The 20,190-nt window shown below is 41.5% G+C and overlaps 1 protein-coding gene across 1 annotated transcript in view; it reads right to left on the minus strand.

Annotated features, from left to right (window-relative positions):
* COL1A2 (collagen type I alpha 2 chain) overlaps positions 1 to 19,830 on the minus strand; it is a 35,153-nt gene extending 15,323 nt beyond the window's left edge. Inside the window, exons 1-29 of the mRNA XM_046020796.1 lie at positions 19,412 to 19,830; positions 16,897 to 16,907; positions 16,295 to 16,309; positions 15,633 to 15,668; positions 14,413 to 14,505; positions 13,078 to 13,134; positions 10,026 to 10,070; positions 9,887 to 9,940; positions 9,737 to 9,790; positions 9,379 to 9,432; positions 8,919 to 8,972; positions 8,368 to 8,421; positions 6,557 to 6,601; positions 6,211 to 6,264; positions 6,072 to 6,116; positions 5,934 to 5,987; positions 5,341 to 5,439; positions 5,176 to 5,220; positions 4,970 to 5,068; positions 4,516 to 4,569; positions 4,249 to 4,356; positions 3,831 to 3,884; positions 3,631 to 3,729; positions 2,629 to 2,682; positions 2,060 to 2,158; positions 1,643 to 1,696; positions 1,135 to 1,188; positions 930 to 983; positions 595 to 648 (exon numbers count right to left, since the gene is read on the minus strand). Of these exons, the coding sequence (XP_045876752.1) occupies positions 595 to 648; positions 930 to 983; positions 1,135 to 1,188; positions 1,643 to 1,696; positions 2,060 to 2,158; positions 2,629 to 2,682; positions 3,631 to 3,729; positions 3,831 to 3,884; positions 4,249 to 4,356; positions 4,516 to 4,569; positions 4,970 to 5,068; positions 5,176 to 5,220; positions 5,341 to 5,439; positions 5,934 to 5,987; positions 6,072 to 6,116; positions 6,211 to 6,264; positions 6,557 to 6,601; positions 8,368 to 8,421; positions 8,919 to 8,972; positions 9,379 to 9,432; positions 9,737 to 9,790; positions 9,887 to 9,940; positions 10,026 to 10,070; positions 13,078 to 13,134; positions 14,413 to 14,505; positions 15,633 to 15,668; positions 16,295 to 16,309; positions 16,897 to 16,907; positions 19,412 to 19,481 (1,722 nt within the window). The 5' untranslated portion in view covers positions 19,482 to 19,830. The remainder of the gene's footprint in view (positions 1 to 594; positions 649 to 929; positions 984 to 1,134; positions 1,189 to 1,642; positions 1,697 to 2,059; positions 2,159 to 2,628; positions 2,683 to 3,630; positions 3,730 to 3,830; positions 3,885 to 4,248; positions 4,357 to 4,515; positions 4,570 to 4,969; positions 5,069 to 5,175; positions 5,221 to 5,340; positions 5,440 to 5,933; positions 5,988 to 6,071; positions 6,117 to 6,210; positions 6,265 to 6,556; positions 6,602 to 8,367; positions 8,422 to 8,918; positions 8,973 to 9,378; positions 9,433 to 9,736; positions 9,791 to 9,886; positions 9,941 to 10,025; positions 10,071 to 13,077; positions 13,135 to 14,412; positions 14,506 to 15,632; positions 15,669 to 16,294; positions 16,310 to 16,896; positions 16,908 to 19,411) is intronic.
* Between the last annotated feature and the right edge of the window lie 360 nt (positions 19,831 to 20,190).

The following is a 20,190-nucleotide window of genomic DNA, read 5'->3' on the forward strand; positions in this document are numbered from 1 at the left end:
CATTACCTAGTTAATCGTATACCCAAGTGTATCTCCTTTATTACTGACCAGCTGTCTCCTTAATGTGCCCCACTGTTGACAAAGGAGACCAGGCCACAGAATGTAACTGAATTGAGGCACATTCATCACAATTACCAGAGAAAATGACTCAGAACTCCTGCCCTGATTGTGGCTAGCACTGTCATGTCTGAATGCCAAGAAAAACATTAAATGCAATTTTTCAGGGTCTAGTTTGGTGGAAAAGCACTGCATTTACTTTCTCACTATGGGAAAGGAAATAATTTGCATGTTAACATTACCAAGAACAAGACAAAAAGTAAGGCTATTAAACGCAATATGCATTGATATATTTTCCTTTCATAATGCAGTGTTTCATTCAGTCTTTAAAACAAAGGAGTTGTTATTCCAAGACAGTGCGAGTAACTGGGTTTATTCTCTCCAAAGTACCGATGAAGTAGAACACTGTCATTAACATATGAAATACGAAGTTTCTTTTTGCATATTATAATTGCAGTGCAGTCCTGCGTTCCCTGGGGTGGGGGAAGGGGTGAAGTCCCAAATTTCCGTGAGCCTCCTATCCCCCGTTTTACTCACTCTTTCTCCTGGTTTGCCGACTTCACCAGCTGTACCTGCGGGGCCAGGCAGACCCTAGATGAAAGAAACCACCAATCTCAATCTTGTGGCCCTATTCAGAGGATTTGCGAATAATTATTTTTTTCTGGATGTTATCTGATATCGACATGATCACGAACTATTCTAGGTTATTACAGAGGTACACAAAAGTTTGCCTTGAAAAGGTGGACCCTTCTTTACTTCAGTTCTGAAATCATGCTCGGTGCTGGGGGTGGGGGGCGCAGGGGAGTGCTCTGGGGCTTTACAGCCAGCTAGTATGAGCAAAGGCAATATTCTGTTTGTCTCTGTGGACTTACCTGGAAGCCTGGAGGACCAGCGGGACCTTGTTCACCTTTTCCACCTTGGACACCCTGAAAGTAATAGTAAAGAGAGCCTAAGTAGAGATGTACGCCACCATTGCTGTCTGTCCAGACTACTTTTGCACAGGAAAAAGGAGGTGGTCATTTGGGAGGACTAGCTTCATTCGGGGCAGCAAAGGACAAGAATGGGAGAGATACTCACCTGTGGCCCAGGAGGCCCCTGAGCACCATTGTTTCCATCAGGACCTGGAGCCCCCTACAACAGGTCACAGAGAGGTACAGCATTACCTGTGAGTTTAAGAAGACTCGAAGCCTCATGCAGTACTTTCTCAACACGTCCCGTCTTAGCATGACTCACTGTGGGTCCCTGCCCAAATGCCAACTTTTGGTATGGCTTGTGGGAAGTCCACGGATGGAGGGCAATTTATGAAGGCCTGAAAATGCTACTAGCATCTGCATAGCTTTCTAATCATAGAATAAAAATCAAATGCGCCCATAAATAATTTTGACCTAATACACATTCTGATTTGTTGGCGCTCCACGGCCTTATAATTGTGGTTGAAAAAGAAAAAAGATATTCTGGGACAGTAAAAGGGTCTTTGGGGTTGTCATTTTGAAAAGACAAGGACAGAATTCTATCAGATGGCCTCAGAGGATGCGTGTTTCCAGAGGGAAAGCTACGTGGGCAGATACCCAAAGTCACCACCTACCCGAGCACCAGCAAGGCCAGCATGACCTTTCTCACCGGGTTTGCCAGGATCACCCTAGAATAAACATTTAAAAAAAGGACACAATGTCAAATTAACCACGACAATTCTGAAAGGTTAATTTCTTGCTTGCTTTGCTTTTCTTAGGTTCCCAGTCTTTGAATTCTGTCCTTGAGGGCACGTCCTACCATCTCGCAACTCGCAATGAGGCCCACCTGCGTCCGCAGGGGCGCAAGCTCTGGAGGCAGATCCCCATCAGGTGTGCACTGGTACCCTGGAGAGCGGCTGCCACTGCGCTAAGGGGCTTGCAGTGTTCTTGTGGTGAAAGGGACCCCCCACCTTGAGGTCGAGTGGACGGAGGGCAGCTGGGAACCCGGGATTTGGTGAATGTGCCAAGGGAAGAGGGTGTGCTGTGCTTACGGTGGGGCCTTTGGGTCCAGGGAATCCGATGTTGCCAGGCTCTCCTCTTGCTCCAGCTGGGCCGATTGGTCCCGGCCTGCCATCAATACCAGGGAGACCCTGAAAGCAGAGTTTATTTAAAGTTCACTCAGCATTGACTGGAGTCTCCCGACTTCAAGCCGGGGATGCTCCTGTAGGAGGAAACAGAATCATCCTCTGAACACACAGAGCTTCCTGGTATAAAGTGTCAATGAATTATGAATCCATTTTCCTTTTCTAAATAGGATGTCAGTACACACGCAGCCAAGTCAATCTCAGATGTACCCAATTCCCTCCTTCCCCTCCCTTTCCAGACCCTCGTCACCCTCTTCAATTTTCCATGCCATGTTTTTTTTTTTTTCCCCTCCACTCCTTCCCGTCCGGCATTCATCTGGACTCCATAATTACAATCTATTACTTTGCGTTCCCAGATGATGTATGTGGCTGATATTTATTTTCAGTGTGTTCATGTATAAATAAGCCGCAGAATAGACTTGATAAGGGTGCAAGAAGTGTCCTTGAAAATATAATGGAAAATGAGCAATTCTTACCATGGGACCTTCTTTACCAGCTGGGCCAATATTTCCAGGGGCACCAGGAAAACCCTATAAAGTAAATGAGGATGCTTTCATGTCGCCACTTTAACTTACATACTCGAGGCTCCAATTTATTAAAACCTCACAAAAGCACTTCCCCTCACCCCACCCCCGACTTTTCGTTTGTTGCCTAGGGTAAACCATTAGGGGTATTAGCCACTAGCTGGGAGGTATGAAAAGAGCTCTGAAATCTTTCTTCTCTCTCTGTTTTTTTATACCTTTCCTTTCATTGGAGTTTAGTGCAACGGGTTCATTTATGGAGAGCTCAAGAAACTGGGAAGCAACATACTATATGGGCAAAATGTATCATGTTCTTTACCTCACTGTAGAAAAACAAATACTTTCAGTAAGCAATTTTCAAAGTGGATTTTTTTATTGCTACATTTGGTGTCTTTATTACTTGTTTATGGTACAATTACAGATGATATTCATCCATAAGAGATAATGGAGGCAAAAAAAAAAAATCACTCTATTGCTATGGATTACAGTGTCTACGAATCTAAAGGTCATTTCTCCATGGCTAGTGTGATGCTGAATACATTAAAGCATTTTGTGATTGCTGGAAAAATGATTTCACTTATGAATCTAATACACTGATAATGTATAGTCCTAATACGTTTCATGGACACCTTATATAAAACTCACAAATTGAGATAAAAGATTCATGCTGATAGGAGAACCAACCTAATTTGGGTATATTAAAATAAATCTATTTTTCAAAAAACCTCACAACCATTGGATTGAGTAATAAATAAGAAATTGATGAACTAACCCAATTCGTAAAAATATATCTGGGCTTTGATAAAGTTAAATTAAAAAGGCAACCATCAGCAAATCTACTAACAGATTTACTTTGGATGATTCTTTTTTTTTTTTTTGGCCTTCTAATATTAATCATCCCTTTCAAAAAGGAAACAGTGCCAGGTATGACTTGCTCCAAATCAATCTGAAACTTACTCGGGGTCCCATGAGGCCAGGCTCTCCAGGGCGACCAGAATCTCCATTGGGACCTCGGACACCAGCAGGGCCAGTTGCACCACGAGGGCCGGGAGGACCCTTTTCAACAGAAGGGAGAGGGGAGGATGCTAAATCGAATGACAGCCCCATCAAAAGAAGCATCAGATCCCTTCCCCGGGAGTGAGTAATGGACAGCTCACCATGACACCAGCTCTGCCATCAGCTCCCGGAAGACCACGAGAACCAGGACTTCCCTGTAAGAAAGCACACGAAACAGGAAGGATTGGGAAAAACCCCTGAATCCCACAGGGCTGGGTTTACTGAGACACGGCTTGCATGCAAGAAATCTTGATGCCCTGAAGGGAGAGATACAAACAATAAAACCAAGCCAGAAAACTTGACCCAAACCTCAAAGGAATGTGTAGAGGAGGCACTCTACAAAAGTAGGTCAGCATTGCTTCCAGACCAAGCTGAGAGTCACCGATTTAATAAAGGAGATGGAAAGCAGATGCTTCCCTAGTCTAGAAAATGCACTCAGTGGTTCTGACCAATCCCCAATGAAAGGATGTCCTCAGATCCTTCTGGTATGTCTGGGTGTCGAGAGCATCTGGAACCTACTCTCAGCCCAGGAGGTCCAGAGGGGCCAGTGGATCCAGCTTCACCATTGGGGCCTCTCTTTCCTTCTTCACCACTGGGACCAGGAGGACCTTGGGGCCCAGCAGAGCCCTGTTTCATGAGAAAAGCAAAGAGGAGAGAATAGGAAAAATCATTTTTATGTCATATCTAGCCAGAGAAAAATTAATCATTTTTTTAAAAAAGCAAAAGTATGACTTTTTAGATCGAACAAGTAATAAATCCATAAAATTCGATCATAGAACTACTTACAGGCTCACCCTTGTTGCCACTCTCTCCTTTGGAACCAGCTGGACCAGGTTCACCCTAGGGTTCAATACAAAATGGCGGTCAAAGGAAAAACAGGTGTCACAGCTCTCTCACAGAAAAACGCCTTGGAATTATTTATGGATCAAGATAAAGAGAAATGTGTGTCCAGGTTCACATTCAAACAGCTGACAGGGGACTGGCTTCACTGAACAGACAAGAGCAATATAATAATCTACCTCACTGACCTCTGGGGAGTGTTCCAGGATAGTAGGAGGGGTGTGTGTGTGAGAGAGAGACACACAGACACATAGGTGGACCTCATAGAAGTAATAGACACTAAAAATGCTCAGGAAAGAAAAAACCAAAAATGTGAAGACCACAAGAAGTTGAGATGGTGATAAAATGACAGCCGAGTTGGCCTTTCAAGATGATGGGAGCTGCGGCCATGACCACTTACCACTAGACCTCTGGCCCCAGTAGCACCAGCAGCGCCAACAGGGCCGGGAATTCCACGGGGTCCAGGGAGGCCGGGAGCGCCAGCAACACCGGGCAGGCCCTGTGGAGAGAATGTGGCGTGGTGGGTCCTGAGGCGCTGGGCGGACGAGGGGGCATGCGCCCAAGTGCGCCTAAAAGCAGAGTAGCCCAGGGTGGCCAGATACTCACAGCAGCTCCCTTAGCACCAGTCAGGCCATTGGCTCCAGGGTTGCCCTGTGAGGAAGAAGGGAGGAAGAGGTCATCAGTCAATGGGAGTGTTTCTATTCTTTGACCCCCACTTTCACTCCTTCTGCCCGCTTCTACTCCATGAGGCTGATGACGGTGGCTACTTACAGGAGGTCCAACGGGGCCAGAGACACCTGGAAGACCCACTTCACCACGGGGACCCGCAGGACCAGCAGGACCAGGGTTACCAACAGGTCCGAGTTCACCCTAAAAGAGGGAATGACACGGAGGCATTGGTCTGCAGATAATTAAACAGTGTATCTCCATTTTTAAGCCCCCAAGTTCCACAAGCTTTCTTCGGAACTGCAATCATTTCCCTCATCTCGTTTGGTACCACAAATTTGGATTGGGGTTCCTATTTTCCTGCCTTCGTTCTGCCATCTTGGGTACCTACCATCTTCACCTACCTCTGTCTCTCTGTGATAGACACTGGTTCTCGGCTAGTCAGTCCTCACTAGTTTGGGAGTATATCCCAGAGGGCTCCCATAAAACAAAGTTCTTTGTTGGCGTCTGTATTTATATTCCTGAGCTCAAGTCTCACAAGCTTTAAGTGAGAAACTGGGTCGTTCTACATCCATTCTGAAAGGGGTGCTCATTAAGCTCCCTGTGGTGTAATTTCCTATCTGCAAGCACAGGGCCTGTCTTTCACATCACAGTAAGAAGTGGATCAAGGTAATGACGATGGTTGGCAGTGTTTTTACCTTGGGGCCAGGAGCACCAGGGAAGCCTGGAGGGCCAGCAGACCCAATAGGACCCTGAAACCGAAGTAGACTATGGTAAGAAACTGCTTCCATCCCAAATTCTCAACCCTTCCCAAATTCTTCAGTGTCAGAACTTACAGCAGGACCCACAGGGCCCACACTTCCATCACTTCCACGGGCACCCTACGAAAATAAGGAGACAAAGTCAGAAGAAAGTTAAGTGGCAGTTATTACAACAATTTTTAAAAGGATAAGGGACAAAAACGGAAGCACTCACAGCTGGACCAGGGGCACCGACACGTCCTCTCTCACCAGGAAGCCCACGGGCTCCCTAGAAGCAGAAATATTTTCAATGAAATCCACAATGCTAATTTTAAAAATGTCACAGGCATCATTTGCTTTGTCCAATTTCCAACATGCGCAAGAATCCACTAGAAATAAATCGGTCTTGTTCTAATTCCAACTAAAAGGTAATGGATTTCAATTAAGTATGCAGAAGGTTATTAGAAACATATCAAAGAGTACAATGCTGAGGGAAATGGTAATTAGCAAAAACATGAAAGAAGTTCCAGCTTGCACAGAGGATATACATTTAGATTTACAATCAAGTCATCGATACTTACTGTTTGACCTGGTGTTCCATTTTCACCAGGGGCACCGGGTTCACCCTACGTGGAAAAGAAGGATTGAGTTTTTGTTCATTTCAGGGTATCAGTTTTTTTTTTTTCTGATTGGGTCATTTTTGCCCTATTATTTTATTTTTTTATTCTTATTTTTAAAATTTTTAATTTATTTGACAGACAGAGATCACAAGTAGGCAGAGAGGCAGGCAGAGAGAGAGGGGAAGCAGGCTCCCCGCTAAACAGAGAGCCCGATGCAGGGCTCAATCCCAGGACCCTGAGATCATGACCTGAGTTGAAGGCAGAGGCTTAACCCACTGAGCCACCCAGACGCCCCTACCCTATTATTTTAATTTGAACCATTTATATATTTTGTAACATTTCTTACACAGGTAGATGTTCTCAATTATGCCAATCCATAAAATTTTAAATTTCAAAAATATGCATTTTTAATATAGATAATAGCAGATACCAGAGTACTAGGGAGATGTAGTCATTTGAGGGTTATGTAACCCAGATCTAATATTTCCCCTTAGATTTTGGGTATCATTTTGACTAGGCTTATGTATCAGGAATGATATCATAAAAAGAGATGGCAGAGAATAAATTGCTTTCAACAGAACCGTATTTACTCTCTTTAAAGTTATTCTTAACACTCAGTATTTTCATTTTTGTAAAATATGCATGGAAATTTAAAGCTTTGTAATATTTTTCAAAGCTGCCTTATTTATTTCTAACCCATATTCTTATCTTGAGTAAAAACCATGGTACCGGCAGGGGAGGGGGAGTAGTCATTTAATAAAATGGCACATATGAAGGAATTTTGCTACTAAGGAATCTGATTAGGGTCTGGAAGAAACAGATTTCACAGACCCTTTAGGAACCATTCATTTCTAGGCTTCTATGTCAAGTGTATTCTTTGGGAATAAGCACAAAGTTGTTCTTTGAGAGTCAGAACTTCTAGCCCCTGCCCTCCTAACTACTAGATGTGTGACTCTGGACAAGTCACTCATTCTCTCTGTGCCTCAGTTTCCCTCATTTGCAAAATGAGCTCCTTTCGGTGCTAACATTTTTATGATGCTGGGACTAGTAGGCTGAGCTATTACATTAGGCTCTAGGGAGAATGAGTTTGACCTTATCCATTTGTGTGGCAGCTGGAAAGTTAGAACAGATTCTCCATATTCATGTTCATTTCTAGTCCCGCTAGTATTCGTTACTCATTAATTTGTAATTACGTTGGTATTCACTTTAATATCACATTATCTCCTTAATAGGAGAGAGAACATTTTATAGTTGAAAATGCTGTCAGAGAAGAGCCTAGCCAAGAGATAACACACTTCTGAGACTTTAATTACCTAATTAAAAATTTTTTGAGTGTGCACAGATAAATCACAGGAAAGAGGTTGAAAAGTGTATTGTGACATGAATGTACCTATCTAATTAGTGCATGGCAAAGGAGACCTTACAGTTTAAAATAACATAGTGTTCCAATATCTGATTATATGTTTATTTACTTTTATTTTGGCTACAGAGATCAGCTGAAATTGGAGGATAGGAAATGAAGGAAGAAACTACTGACACTGTTTTTATCTCAAGTGGTTAAAAGCTATTGAATTAAAGAAATAGTACTAATAACTGGACTTTGGTCACAGAATCCCATAGCCTCACCATTGAGGCTCTGAAGTATTGAAGAGGAAATAAGATATTCTTTGGAATATGAGTAGTCTTCACTAAAAATATCCCTTCTGATGGTCATGGGGAATTACAGTCAATTTAAAGCAACAACAACAACAATGTTCTGGCTCAGTATTTACCTTCACACCTGGAGCGCCCGGCTGTCCCTTCAATCCATCCAGACCATTGTGTCCCTGAAATGCAAATCCTTATTATTAAAATGCTGTTCCATCACAGTGCTTGGTCAAATTCTGCCCTCACCCGGGGATGACCCCTTCTGTGCAAGGGAGGGTCCAGCCGGCCAGGCCAGTGGGCTGCGAGGGGCACACTTGCTCCGTTGCCCCAGGTAAGCCTCCTCTCTGCACTTGGAAGGGAAGGAAATAGAATTAGATGCTCTGTCACAGCCTCTCCCTCTTAAGTAATTTTTACTATTTTCAGATGGTTTTAAGTACCTCTTAAAGTCGTCCGCCTTTTATACAATTTTCCCTGTAGGGATCCTCATTTCTTGGAAGCTGGGAGCACACTGAGAAAAGTGCATCCCACCATACTTTTCAGCCATCTGAACTCTTCTCTAACTCTCTTTCCTCTGGTGAATTCCAGGAATTTGGAAGCAAGTATGTGTCACCCAGGAGTTTAAATATAGTCAAGGCTTTTCCTAAAAGCATGTACTCTGGGTAACAAATGTGCTCACCCGAATGCCCTTGAAGCCAGGAAGTCCAGGGGTCCCAGGGAAACCACGAGCACCCTTAAAAGGAAACACAGAAGAAGACAAATCATGTTTTCATTCTAAATTAGAAAACAATGATTTCTTCCCTCCAGAGTATTTCTTCCCATTGAAGTTCAAACTTGGAATCAAAGACTAGGATATTTTAAGCGCATCCCCTTGCTCTCATTTGAGTAACACTAGGCTGTTTGAACAAAACCGGATTTAGCTTACAGCAAGGTTGCTGTCACTAAAACGATATTCCTCACACTAACAAACACTGTATGCATTCTTGACTGGGCTCCCTGCTTGGTCAGATGCTTTCAGTGAGTGGTACAAGCAATCCAACATCTAGGTGATCGTTTAGACCGATACCAGTTTTACCATCCACCTTGCATGGGAGACGCCTCTGACGTCTGGGCTGGAGACCCCGGGATAAAAAGCTTACCTGTGGTCCAACAACTCCTCTCTCACCGGGTCGTCCAGGTTTTCCAGGGTGACCCTAAAACATGAAAGCATTGTAGGGTCAGCCTTTTCTTGCTAAGCCGCCAGATCAAAGTTGGAACATCTTGGTTTTAAAGATGAGGGAAAAAGGCATTCTATAAAGATGTGGGTCCGAATACATACTTAATGGACAATGAATTTCCCAAAATACAAACAAAGATTTCTTCCACATCTTCCACATGGGGTGAGTCATATCGGGCATAACCAGCTTTTGGCAGAATACTTCATTTGAATCCAGAAAGTCTTGTCGAGGAAGGAGTGTTTAAATGGCATTTTGGAAATGCTTACGAGTAAATACTTACATCCTCCCCAGCCTTGCCAGGAGGCCCAGGTGGACCGCGAGCACCTGCAGGACCCTGAAGAAAACAGGAGACAAATCATTTCATTGAGGTTATATTAATAAACATCTTGAAGAAACATAATCTACCACAAAAGGGTGAAAATGTACTCACAGTTTGACCAGGTTCACCGGGCTCACCAGCAGGTCCTTGAAAACCTTGGGGGCCCTAAAAGAAACCAGTACGTCATACTCCACACATTTCTTTAATTCTGGCTTTTTCCATAAAAAGGTTACCAGCTGTGGGTACTTACAGGAGCACCAGACGCACCAGGTGGCCCTCGAGGTCCCATCAAGCCCTGGAAAGAGGACAAGTCTTAGCACTGAGAAGTTATCGAGGCTTTGGTTTGAGTTGGAGAGCAATGGCATAGTCGTACCACCGACATTTTGTGATAGACAAACAGAATGTGCTGGTTTTATTTCACAGTTTTTGTTTCTGCCAGGGAGGCTCTTACAGACCACCATTTCCTCTACTATTTCTCTGTCTTTGCTTCTGCCTTTTCTCCTAGCCAAATCAGCAGAACCCAATTGGGTGGGTGGCCACAGGTTCCTTAAATTTGCAGACAACTGGGCTGATCGAGATTGTTCTAAAGCAACGAATTGGAGCCATGTGCACAGTACGGAATATACAACCGCCTTCTGGGCCGTGGGTGAAACATTTCCATTTGATTGCCTCGATCATAGGTCATCTCCCCATCATATTTAGTGAAGAAATTGATATTTTTCTTGCCGCAAGGGGCATCAATTGAAAAGGATCAACAGTCCTTCTTAATGATTAGAGGGAGGTTTGTTATGTAACCTTATAGCTCCTTTTAGGGCTGCTGGGGACTGATGAAAATGTCAGACCAAAGCTGAGGTAGTGAGGGGTGAGGGAAAAATGAAACGTTATTGAAACATCTTCCTAGAAGGTTCTGATGTTATTACTGAAAATGTGGCCCACACCCACAGCAGCCGGTTCTTCCTTTTGTTTTTCCTTCTGTCCCAGGCAGGTAAAGCGAGACAGTGTTACTAGTTTGTGAGTTAAATCCACATTCTTGACTCCCCTTTGCAGTAAGCGAGCCTGTGCAAGATCTCTTGTAGGGGCCAGCTCCTTCACGCTGAAAATATTGCATAGGCAAGTCTAGGATAATTTGTTCATGACACATCAACCATGGGGACTCTGCAGGCAAGTCTGCCCCACGGTATTAATGCCTAGAGTGAAATAATATGGATTTTATTAAAAAGTAGCTCATCTTAATTATAAGAATTATTTGTTTAGTTTTAGAAATTGCTTTCACATTAAAAGAAACTGTCACTTTTCAATCAAAATAATTTTTTAGGTATACATTAAAAATAATTTTCTTTGACACCATGAATTTTTAATTATATTTATTCATTTTTCCGCATATTTGCAACAATTTCATTTACATAAAAGGTAGTTTATTTTGTGGAGGCTGTGAGACGGACGATGATTACTCATTAATTCAGAGAAGAACCCTGTGGGGTTTTAGAGTTATTGATTTTCCAACATGGAAAATTATTTTAATACTTTATTGCTGCCTTTCTTATTTGTGAACCACGTATCTGTTGATTACATATGTCTGTGACTGTGTGGGGATGGTGCAAGCTTAAATTATATTTCACTGATATTTAAAAGTAAAACACTCTCTTTTGTGCCCCCCAGAGAATGTTCCGAAGTCAGGGGAATCTGAAATCCATATTAATTTTCTGGGCTTATGTAGGCTATTCTATTAGTGTTTTACTTTTTTTTCCCCTTTAGCTTCTTCCTGACACATAGGTACTGCTTTAAAGCTGACTAATGTCAGCATTAGCTGAAATGGCTAATTTCAAATACCCAATACAAACAAAGCCAAAGAAAATCTCTACTTCTTCATTTTAAATATGGATGTTTGAAAATTACCAGAAAAATCAGGAAATTGGAAATCATCAATTACAGGCACATTACTTCTCAAGTGAGAGTTTTAATTTACACAAAATATTATCTTGCCCTTATAGTGGATTAGCTTACCGTGGACCATTAGGTCCAACTGAACGTCTTCTTTTGAAGACAGAGCACTGAATGGCACCGTCCAGGTGAAATTTATACTTTATAGACCATGTTAATGTTAAATTGCAGTGTTTAATTGACTTAATATTTTTAGTTCCAGCCATTTTGCCTTTATTTTATACATACTAGTATATATTGTGCATGCTCATTTTTTTTTTTCTAACACATCTTATTAACGCTTATTGGAAGGCTCGCTTGTTAAAGATACACCATCATCATCGTAATCATGCAGGGAACTTTTCTAGCTATTACTCAAATTATAGGATATGTTGCTGACTATTTGTGCTGAGTGATATGAATGCTAAATTATACTCCTATTCTCTTCTGTATGGATTTATAATAGACTAAAAAGGTATTAATCAAAAGGTATTAAAAGAAACATTTCCAGTACTGTTAACTCCTTGAGGGAGGGTGAGATTCTGCCATATTCATGGCTACATCCCCAGCGCCCTAGTACAGGTGCTGTTCTGAAGAGCTCACTGAAGCCACCTGATAAATAGTTGCTGAATAAATTGATGTTTTATTCAAGTACAAGATACATGAGACACGATGTTTTTGATGATCAGATATCCTGCCTGAAGGCAAGTCCTAGTTTTGTCATTAACCACTTCCATGGCCCTAGAAAAGTTTAAACTCTCTTGTATAGGACAAATGGGTGGGGGCATCTGGCTGATTCAGTCAGTTAAGCCTTCGACTCTTGGTTTCGGCTCAGGTCATGACCTCAAGGTCCTGGGACTGAGCTCCACATTGGGCTCCACACTCAGCACAGAATCTGCTTGTCCCTCTCCCTCTGCTCTTCCATCCCCCACTCAAATACATATATAAAGAAAGAAATCAATAAAATATTTTTTTAAAAATGGGCTGGACTAGAACTTGCTATTCCTTTCCAGCAAGTTTATAGAACTTAATAGCTCTGCATCTCTACAGGTTGCTTAAAATTCTGAGCAATGTTAAAGGATATAAAAAAAATTAATCAGAGTGATCACTCTTTCAAACTAAATTGATTTATCTAAATTATAGTTACTATGTCCAGAGATTATTTACACACTGGACACATGTTTGTAGAGAAAATTCAACCCCCAGATGGAGGCTTAGATTCTTGTAGATTTGAATACAAAAGGACTTGTTGCCTTTATCTGATCTAAGTATTGAGTGTTAACCTAGGTAGTTAAGGAAATGGCAATGTGAAATTTTTTACATAGAAACGAATTCTCTATTCAGTAATTTTTTTGGCTAAGATTAAAAAGAGGGAAGCATACCATTGGTCCAGGGCCAAGGCCAACTCCTTTCCCAGGATCATACTGAGCCGCAAAGTTCTAGAGAGAAAAAGAACACATTATATAAAAATTACCAGCTCTGTAGTTCATCTTCTCATCCTACTTGTACAGATTTTTATGTTGTTATTTAAAAAAGGGAGTGATATTTTTATAAACTTATTAGTTTATAATTCCATATTGAGCTAAGTTCTTAAAAAGTCAGGAGAGAATATAAGTTTAAAATGGAGTCCCCACCTGGTTTGAAGTGGGAAGCTTCCTTACCTCATTTTTTCAAACCCTTTCTGCTCTGCCAATCACCTCTCCCTTCTCCCACCCTCTAGCTCTACACTGAGAAAGGGGAGCTTTCTAAACTTTAAGTCCTTGGAGACTCCTGAGAAACTGAGCAGAGATCGAGAGGTCACCTTTGCATTTCCACCTGTTGTCCTGCTCCTCCAGAACTACACAAAAGTGACTGAGAGGCCTTTTTCTTGCTGGAGTTTCAAAAAAGGATATAAAGAGTTTTCAAGTTTAGAGGAAAATTAAATTAAAATGCCCCTTGGAAGATTAAACTTTTAAAAAATAGTTCACAGTAATAACTTTACTGTTAAAGATCTCTCTTATAGTAGTAGATCTATTAAAGGAGGTGCTTTTTAATGCACTCAGTAGATAAGCAATCATAATAAGATTTTCTGGGGGAGAAAGGTCTTATTTTACTGGCATACAGTTGGATATTAGAATCAGGCTCCTGATTCATAGTGCTAACCAATTAAGCAAATATGTTTTCCTTCCTGCAGTGAGGCCATTTGGCACTCATACCATTGTTAAAGACATAAAGCTAAAAGAAGATATTAATGAAAAAGGGAAATGTACTTTTCTCAAATTAGTTTCAAGCAAATTAAACTTAAAACTACTTTGAATGTTGGTTCAGCAGACTTCAAGCCAAGGAGAATAAAAAGAGTAGGATGTTTGTGAAATTGCTGAAGACCAGAGATTTCACTTATAATTCAATCTAATCAAACTCTTTAATAATGCAACACCTCTTATTTGTGCCCTACTGATGAAAGATATTAAATCCCCAAATTAAATAATAGTCATGAGGGCTGCAGCTACCTTCAGTGAACACAAAGCCCAGTTCTGTAACTGACAAGGGCTCACAAAGAAACCAGGCAAAGCAAAATCTTGAATGAAGAAACCAAAGAAATGAAATAAAATGTACTAATATCCAAGTAGCAGATTCTCCCTTAACTGTTAAAAATAAGCTCCACAATGAGCCTTCTTTCAATAGAGGTAGAAGACACTGAATTGAGCTAAAAGTTAGTAGTACTTAAGACGCCTTACCCCGCCAAGACCAGGGGGGCCAGGAGGTCCAGGTGGACCAGGAGGGCCTGGGATACCATCGTCACCATCTCTGCCTGGTGGGCCTGGTGGACCCTGTTTTGTAAAAAGCAAATTCAGTCATGGTTAGACAGACCCCCATAGAAACCTATACATATAAAAGGAGACCTAATATATGCAGTAAGATCAGTGGTTCAGACCTTTCAATGTGCAAGGGGTAAGGAAATTTAATGCGCCATCTTTGTCATCGATTGAACTTCACTTATGACGTGGGTCTTTCTTAGAAGGAGGTTTAGTGACTGATACACAAAAAGACACCGGGCAGACTAGTTCTGCTGGAAGAGGGATAGCTCAGGCTTTGAATATTAATTCAAAATGGAGCTCCAGGATTCAAATAAAGATAGAAATTATAGCTACCATTTATAATTCTATAAATTTCACATGGAGATCAGTGCACAGTGGTGTTCTCTGTATATTGATTGTCAGTTTCAGATTGATGAACTTACTCAACTGTTTTGGTATACTATGTATGAATTGTAGATTAATTGATAGGATAATAAAGTCACTTTATCACAAGGTAGAAAATCCTGCAGACTTCCTACCGTTCACACTATTCATGTTGTTACAGTAATTTACTGACATAATGCGACCTCTACTAGACTGTTGGGAGTGGAATACATTTTAGACTGCACTTCCCAATAGATATTAGATATAGGTATTTATATATTGGCAAAAGTGTCATATAATGTAGCTGTACATGCCAAATAAGCAGAGCAGAGAGATCTAAGAATACCATGAATAGATCGTAAACCTAACTTGCACGTTTACGAATTTAGGCAGAAGCATGTTGTTGACTGCTGTTTCACTACTATTCCTGGGCTTTGTAAGAGATCTTGCTTGAAAAGCAAACAAAACATGTGCAAAGAGAGGACTGTGGAGGTAGGTAGATGCATGACCACTATGCGTAAGTTGGACAAGTCTACTGAAAACAAAGACAAACCAATGCAAAGAACATGGCTGGTTATAACAGCTTGGCTTTCTAAGATAATCTTGATCTAGAAAAATAGTGATTATATATAATAATTCTCATTCTCCTCTTCTGCAGGGCATTATCTGCTTAAAAGTTGGTGCAAAATCTCAATACATAATAATCCTATGAACCGTCTAATCTGTAGTTATTCAAATATGGCCCAAAGCTTTTTAACAGTTCAAAAATGACGCACCCTTTCTCCACGTGGTCCTCTATCTCCAGCTGGGCCCTGTGAGGAAGATACAAACAGCAGAATAATAAATGTCTAAGCAATTTTCAGTGAATGAGAAAGCAGCCTTGGCAATAATTAGTAAGACTGAGCTAAACACTGTATTATTAGAAAGTAGCTGTAAAAATGGCATAATACAATAGAAAAAGGTACATTGTTTTTATTATAATTACATGTAATGTTTTCAACCTGGGAGACTAGAGGCTGCAGTATCCAGTCATGGGGCCAATATTATAACTACTATTTTTAGAAATATGATTTCTGTAGATAAAAGTTATCATTTTGTTACACTGTTAACAGTATATTTAAAAAGCCCTTTAAAATAAACTTTCATTTACTACCTATAATTATCATAATATTCCTTCCATCTCCAGAATTAAGTCTTTTTTTCTTTAGTATGTAAATCACCAGTTTGTATAATATAATTAGAGATAATTCTGGAAGATAATAAAACTTGGTTATCTTAAAAATCAAAGCTACTTTATTTTATGGTTTGCTTAATGCATATCCATGTGAGCAAAATCTTGACAAAGTATTTTCCTTCTGTAGTTTACTACAAATTTAGTTAAATTAGAAGTTATTTCTGATCATTTCAGATATTGATGGAAAAGTATTAAGATTCTTACCTTTCTTGCAGTTGCCTAGAAAAGAATAAGAAATAATTATGAGAAAAATTGTGTATTTTTTTAAATGGCTCCCATTTCTGTATAGTATACAAATATATCTACGGAGTACATTCATTATGCATGCCATTATTCCAAAATTTCAAAGTATGATTTTAAATTTTACCCACAAATAACATGTTCAGAACAAAAATGCATACTTATCTCTAATTATGCCTCAAATTCAATTCATGAACTAAGAATTTGTTCCTAATACTCTTGCAAATGATTCCAAGGGAGTAACAAGATTCTCTAGTTCTGTGAAGTCTCCTGCTTCGTGGTAGTGGATGCTTAAAACCCAAACTTCCACTGGATTATTTATTCTGTTTCTTACGAGCATTCTTGTAAGGGTGGTCTCATTCAATAGCACCGCCCATTTTGGAAATTGGGGTGGGTACTTTCTAGGCAGCCAGCAAAGTTTGACTACCATAACTCTTGAGGATTTTCTTGGAAATCCAAATTGTTCCACACCACTGTAACCTTCTCTCCCTTCCCCAGAGAAGGCATAAGTGCGGCCAAAACCATCCCAGTATAAAAAAACAAATTCTAAAAGTAATTTTACTCACCTCTTGTAAAGCTGTAGAGGAAAGGGAAAAGAGGCAAATAATCATTAGTATCATTTCATTGATTCGTAGCAGCAATTAACAAATAGACATATTAGCCTATAAAATTGACTTACCTAATTAAAGGATCAAGTGTATTTTTTATTAAGAATATTCTAATGACTTGGAAATTATGCAGGTCAAAAGTATGGCAGGGGTCAGCAGGGTGATTTGTTTGCAATATTAATATGTAAATATATTTGGAATTAAATTGTTAATTATTTACTATTTTATAAATGCAGTGAAATATTAATGTGTCCAAAGGACATTTCCAATGCATAGTAATTAAGTTGAGAAACTGTATAGGTGGGTCGCTGAATGTAAGACCAGTACACTGATGAGGAAATAATTTATGGTGTAGATGGTTTTTGATACTTAAAAATCTAAAAAAGGGAAAACTTAGGGAACTCTGTTATCTAAATATTTCATTTTTTATAAAAGTTACCTAGTGCTTCATTGAGTTTATACCATTCTTAATGTCCTTTTTCAAAAGGTCTAATTTGCAAATTAGTCACAATCAAAACGGAGCCATTCAGACATCCGAAATTTTGCTTTACATTGGTTCACTTAAATTTGGTAAGGTCATTTTACCAATATATCTCTCTTTTGTCCCTGAGAAGGAATTGCTCTGTATAAATGGAAAAACGAAAGATCTTGAGAAGTAATGGGGAAAAACACACTGAAGTAATATCCCCCCCTTTGCCATAATTGCTCTAAGACCTTAAAGACTGAATTCCTCTCCTACGGTAGAAAAATTATAGGTTAACACAGGATATGAGGGTGGCCAAGCTGGCAACGAGATGAATCACCCCTAAAAATTGCTTTAATGAGGAGGCCAAGAAGTGTGTCATTTGGAGTAAGAACATCTGTTGCAAGAGTCACAATTCAGGAGGGTGGACCACATCCAGCACTGATATTTAAGGGCAATTTATGAGAATTACTTTTAAATAAGGAAAATGATATGTTTACTTCATTGTGTCCATCAGTAGGAAGAATAATTATGCCCAGGCCTGATTAACAGAACTCCTTATGATTTTGGAAATTTGCCTTTTCATTACTCAGACTGAGCCATTTTGAAGAAATGTGTGTTTGGTAACTTTTACTCCAGACTGATGTTGGCTGTTGGTCAGAAGGTGTGTTGCCTTTTTGTACCTTCAGACTTCCCTAGGTCTGTTTTCATCTTTCCTTTAGGAGCCAGCTTTTTCCCCTATCCTCAGATCTCATAAAAACAAAATTGGTAATGTGAATTTGTTCCATATAATCACTCATTAGTATCCACAGTGTGAATACTGAAAGTGGACAAAGGGAGAAAACACACACACACACACACACACAAATGCATCGACAATGATGCAATGGTAGACACCGTGGCATGTGGGTGGAGCAAACTTTGCGGAGTGCTGGGTGTGGCCAGACACTCCTCCGACCCTATCAAGTCAGTATCTTTGGTAATTAGGCAGCCATTTTCAAGAAGGACCGATTTTCTTCTATCTTGACACAGAAGTCTGGTCATGAAACCTTTGGCTGAAAGTAGCCTCGGAATCCATCTAATCTGCATTCTGCATTTTAGAAAAGGCTCAGTAGGACTTGCCCGAGGTCACATGGTAAATTAGTGGCCAAGTCATTGGAAAACCCTGGGTCTCTTGCGTTTCAGATCCGTGTTGATATTTTCCAACTTGCTGTGTTCAGAATGTCTGATTGTCATTAAGAACATGATAAAGAGGTAACTTGCAGGCTCAACGAAAGGCAAAACAGATTTTAATTAAATAATGTCACCATGTCCATGACCAGATAATAAATGGAGAAGCTAATTCTACTCTTCAGACTGTAGCCATTCCAAGTAACATCATTTTCCTTCCCAGAATATGCTCACTAGACACCGGGAATGGCTTTAATCAGAACCGCAGGTCACCTCCCTTTGTAAACCTGTAGGGGTCTCTCTCATGGGGATTCCATTAGCGTAAGGCCTGGTCCCCTGTGCTTTCACTATCCTCCCTCCAGAGGGCGCCTCATAGTTATCGTCATCATCCAGGCAAGCCTAAACCGCCCAGAGGAGCAAAGCCCTTAGGGGGTGAGTTCTACATGACTAAATTCAAGGGTTTCTAAAGCAGGCCTCAAGTTTACAAGGTGGGCATCAGTGCAGCCATGGGGCCCGATAGTTGTCAATATCTCACCCTTAGGAAAAAGCCTTTCTGTTCTCTTTTAAGCCTCACTGATCAGAGGATCCAGATAAAATTAAGACTAACTTCGAGTTGAGAGAAAAGTTCCCTAACTTTGGGGGAGGGTTGAGTCTTTTCTGTTTTCATTTCTAAAATAATTTCCACGTTTCTCATACATGCCTGCCTTTCTCCACATGCCAGGGAGCCTTCCCTCCAAGCTAGACCTAGACTTGACTGTAGGATTTCATTTTTCAGACCAGGGTGCCCACCCATCTAAACTTTCTCCCCCCGGCAGCCCCAAACAAGCTCAAGGCACTTACATTGGCATGTTGCTAGGCACGACGTTACTGCAAGCAGCAACAAAGTCCGCGTATCCACAAAGCTGAGCATGTCTACCACTTAGACATGCAGACTCCTTGTGTCGCAGAGCCCCTGGGTCACCGGCGGAGGTATCACCTGGCGGGCGCAGGCATGCAGTCGTGGCCGGTACCTCCAACTTAGCCGAAACCTCCTGCCGCCTTGGTGCTAAAATAATAAAGCCCGGATCTGCCCTATTTATACGGCCAAAGTTTCTCTGGCCGGAGGGTGCCTCCAAAAGCGCCTCCACCAATCGGAAGGCTGGGGCTGGGGGCCCGGGCAGCCACAGCTGGGAGGAGACTGCGGGGGCGCAGAGGAGGGAGCGAAGGGGGGAGGGACGTGGCCACGGGGCTGGTTTCTTAAATTGGTTCCATTCTTTTTGAGGACGTGGACACTTTTGAGGCTTTCAAGGGGAAACTCTGACTCGCTGTCTGCATACCTCCGCCCTCCCCATCCCCCCGCCCTTCCCCGCCCTTTCCAAGTTTGGAAACACTTTTGGACACGTCGGAGCGCTCTGCAGACACCGACGTGGGCACACTTTGCAGATCTCTGGGCAGCCAGGCAGCTGTAGAAAGGACGGGAGCCCGGAGATCAAAGCAGGAGCTGTCCAGCCCTGTCTCACCTTGTGCCCTGCAGGCCACCCGCAGGGTGGAGGGCGCGCAGCGGGTGCAGAGGAAGCAAGGGAGGAGGGAGTGGGGATTCGACAGCGTGGCGCAGCCGGAGGCCGCCCTCCCTCCGCCCC

Source organism: Meles meles, chromosome 10, assembly GCF_922984935.1.
Source record: "Meles meles chromosome 10, mMelMel3.1 paternal haplotype, whole genome shotgun sequence".
NCBI lineage: Eukaryota > Metazoa > Chordata > Mammalia > Carnivora > Mustelidae > Meles > Meles meles.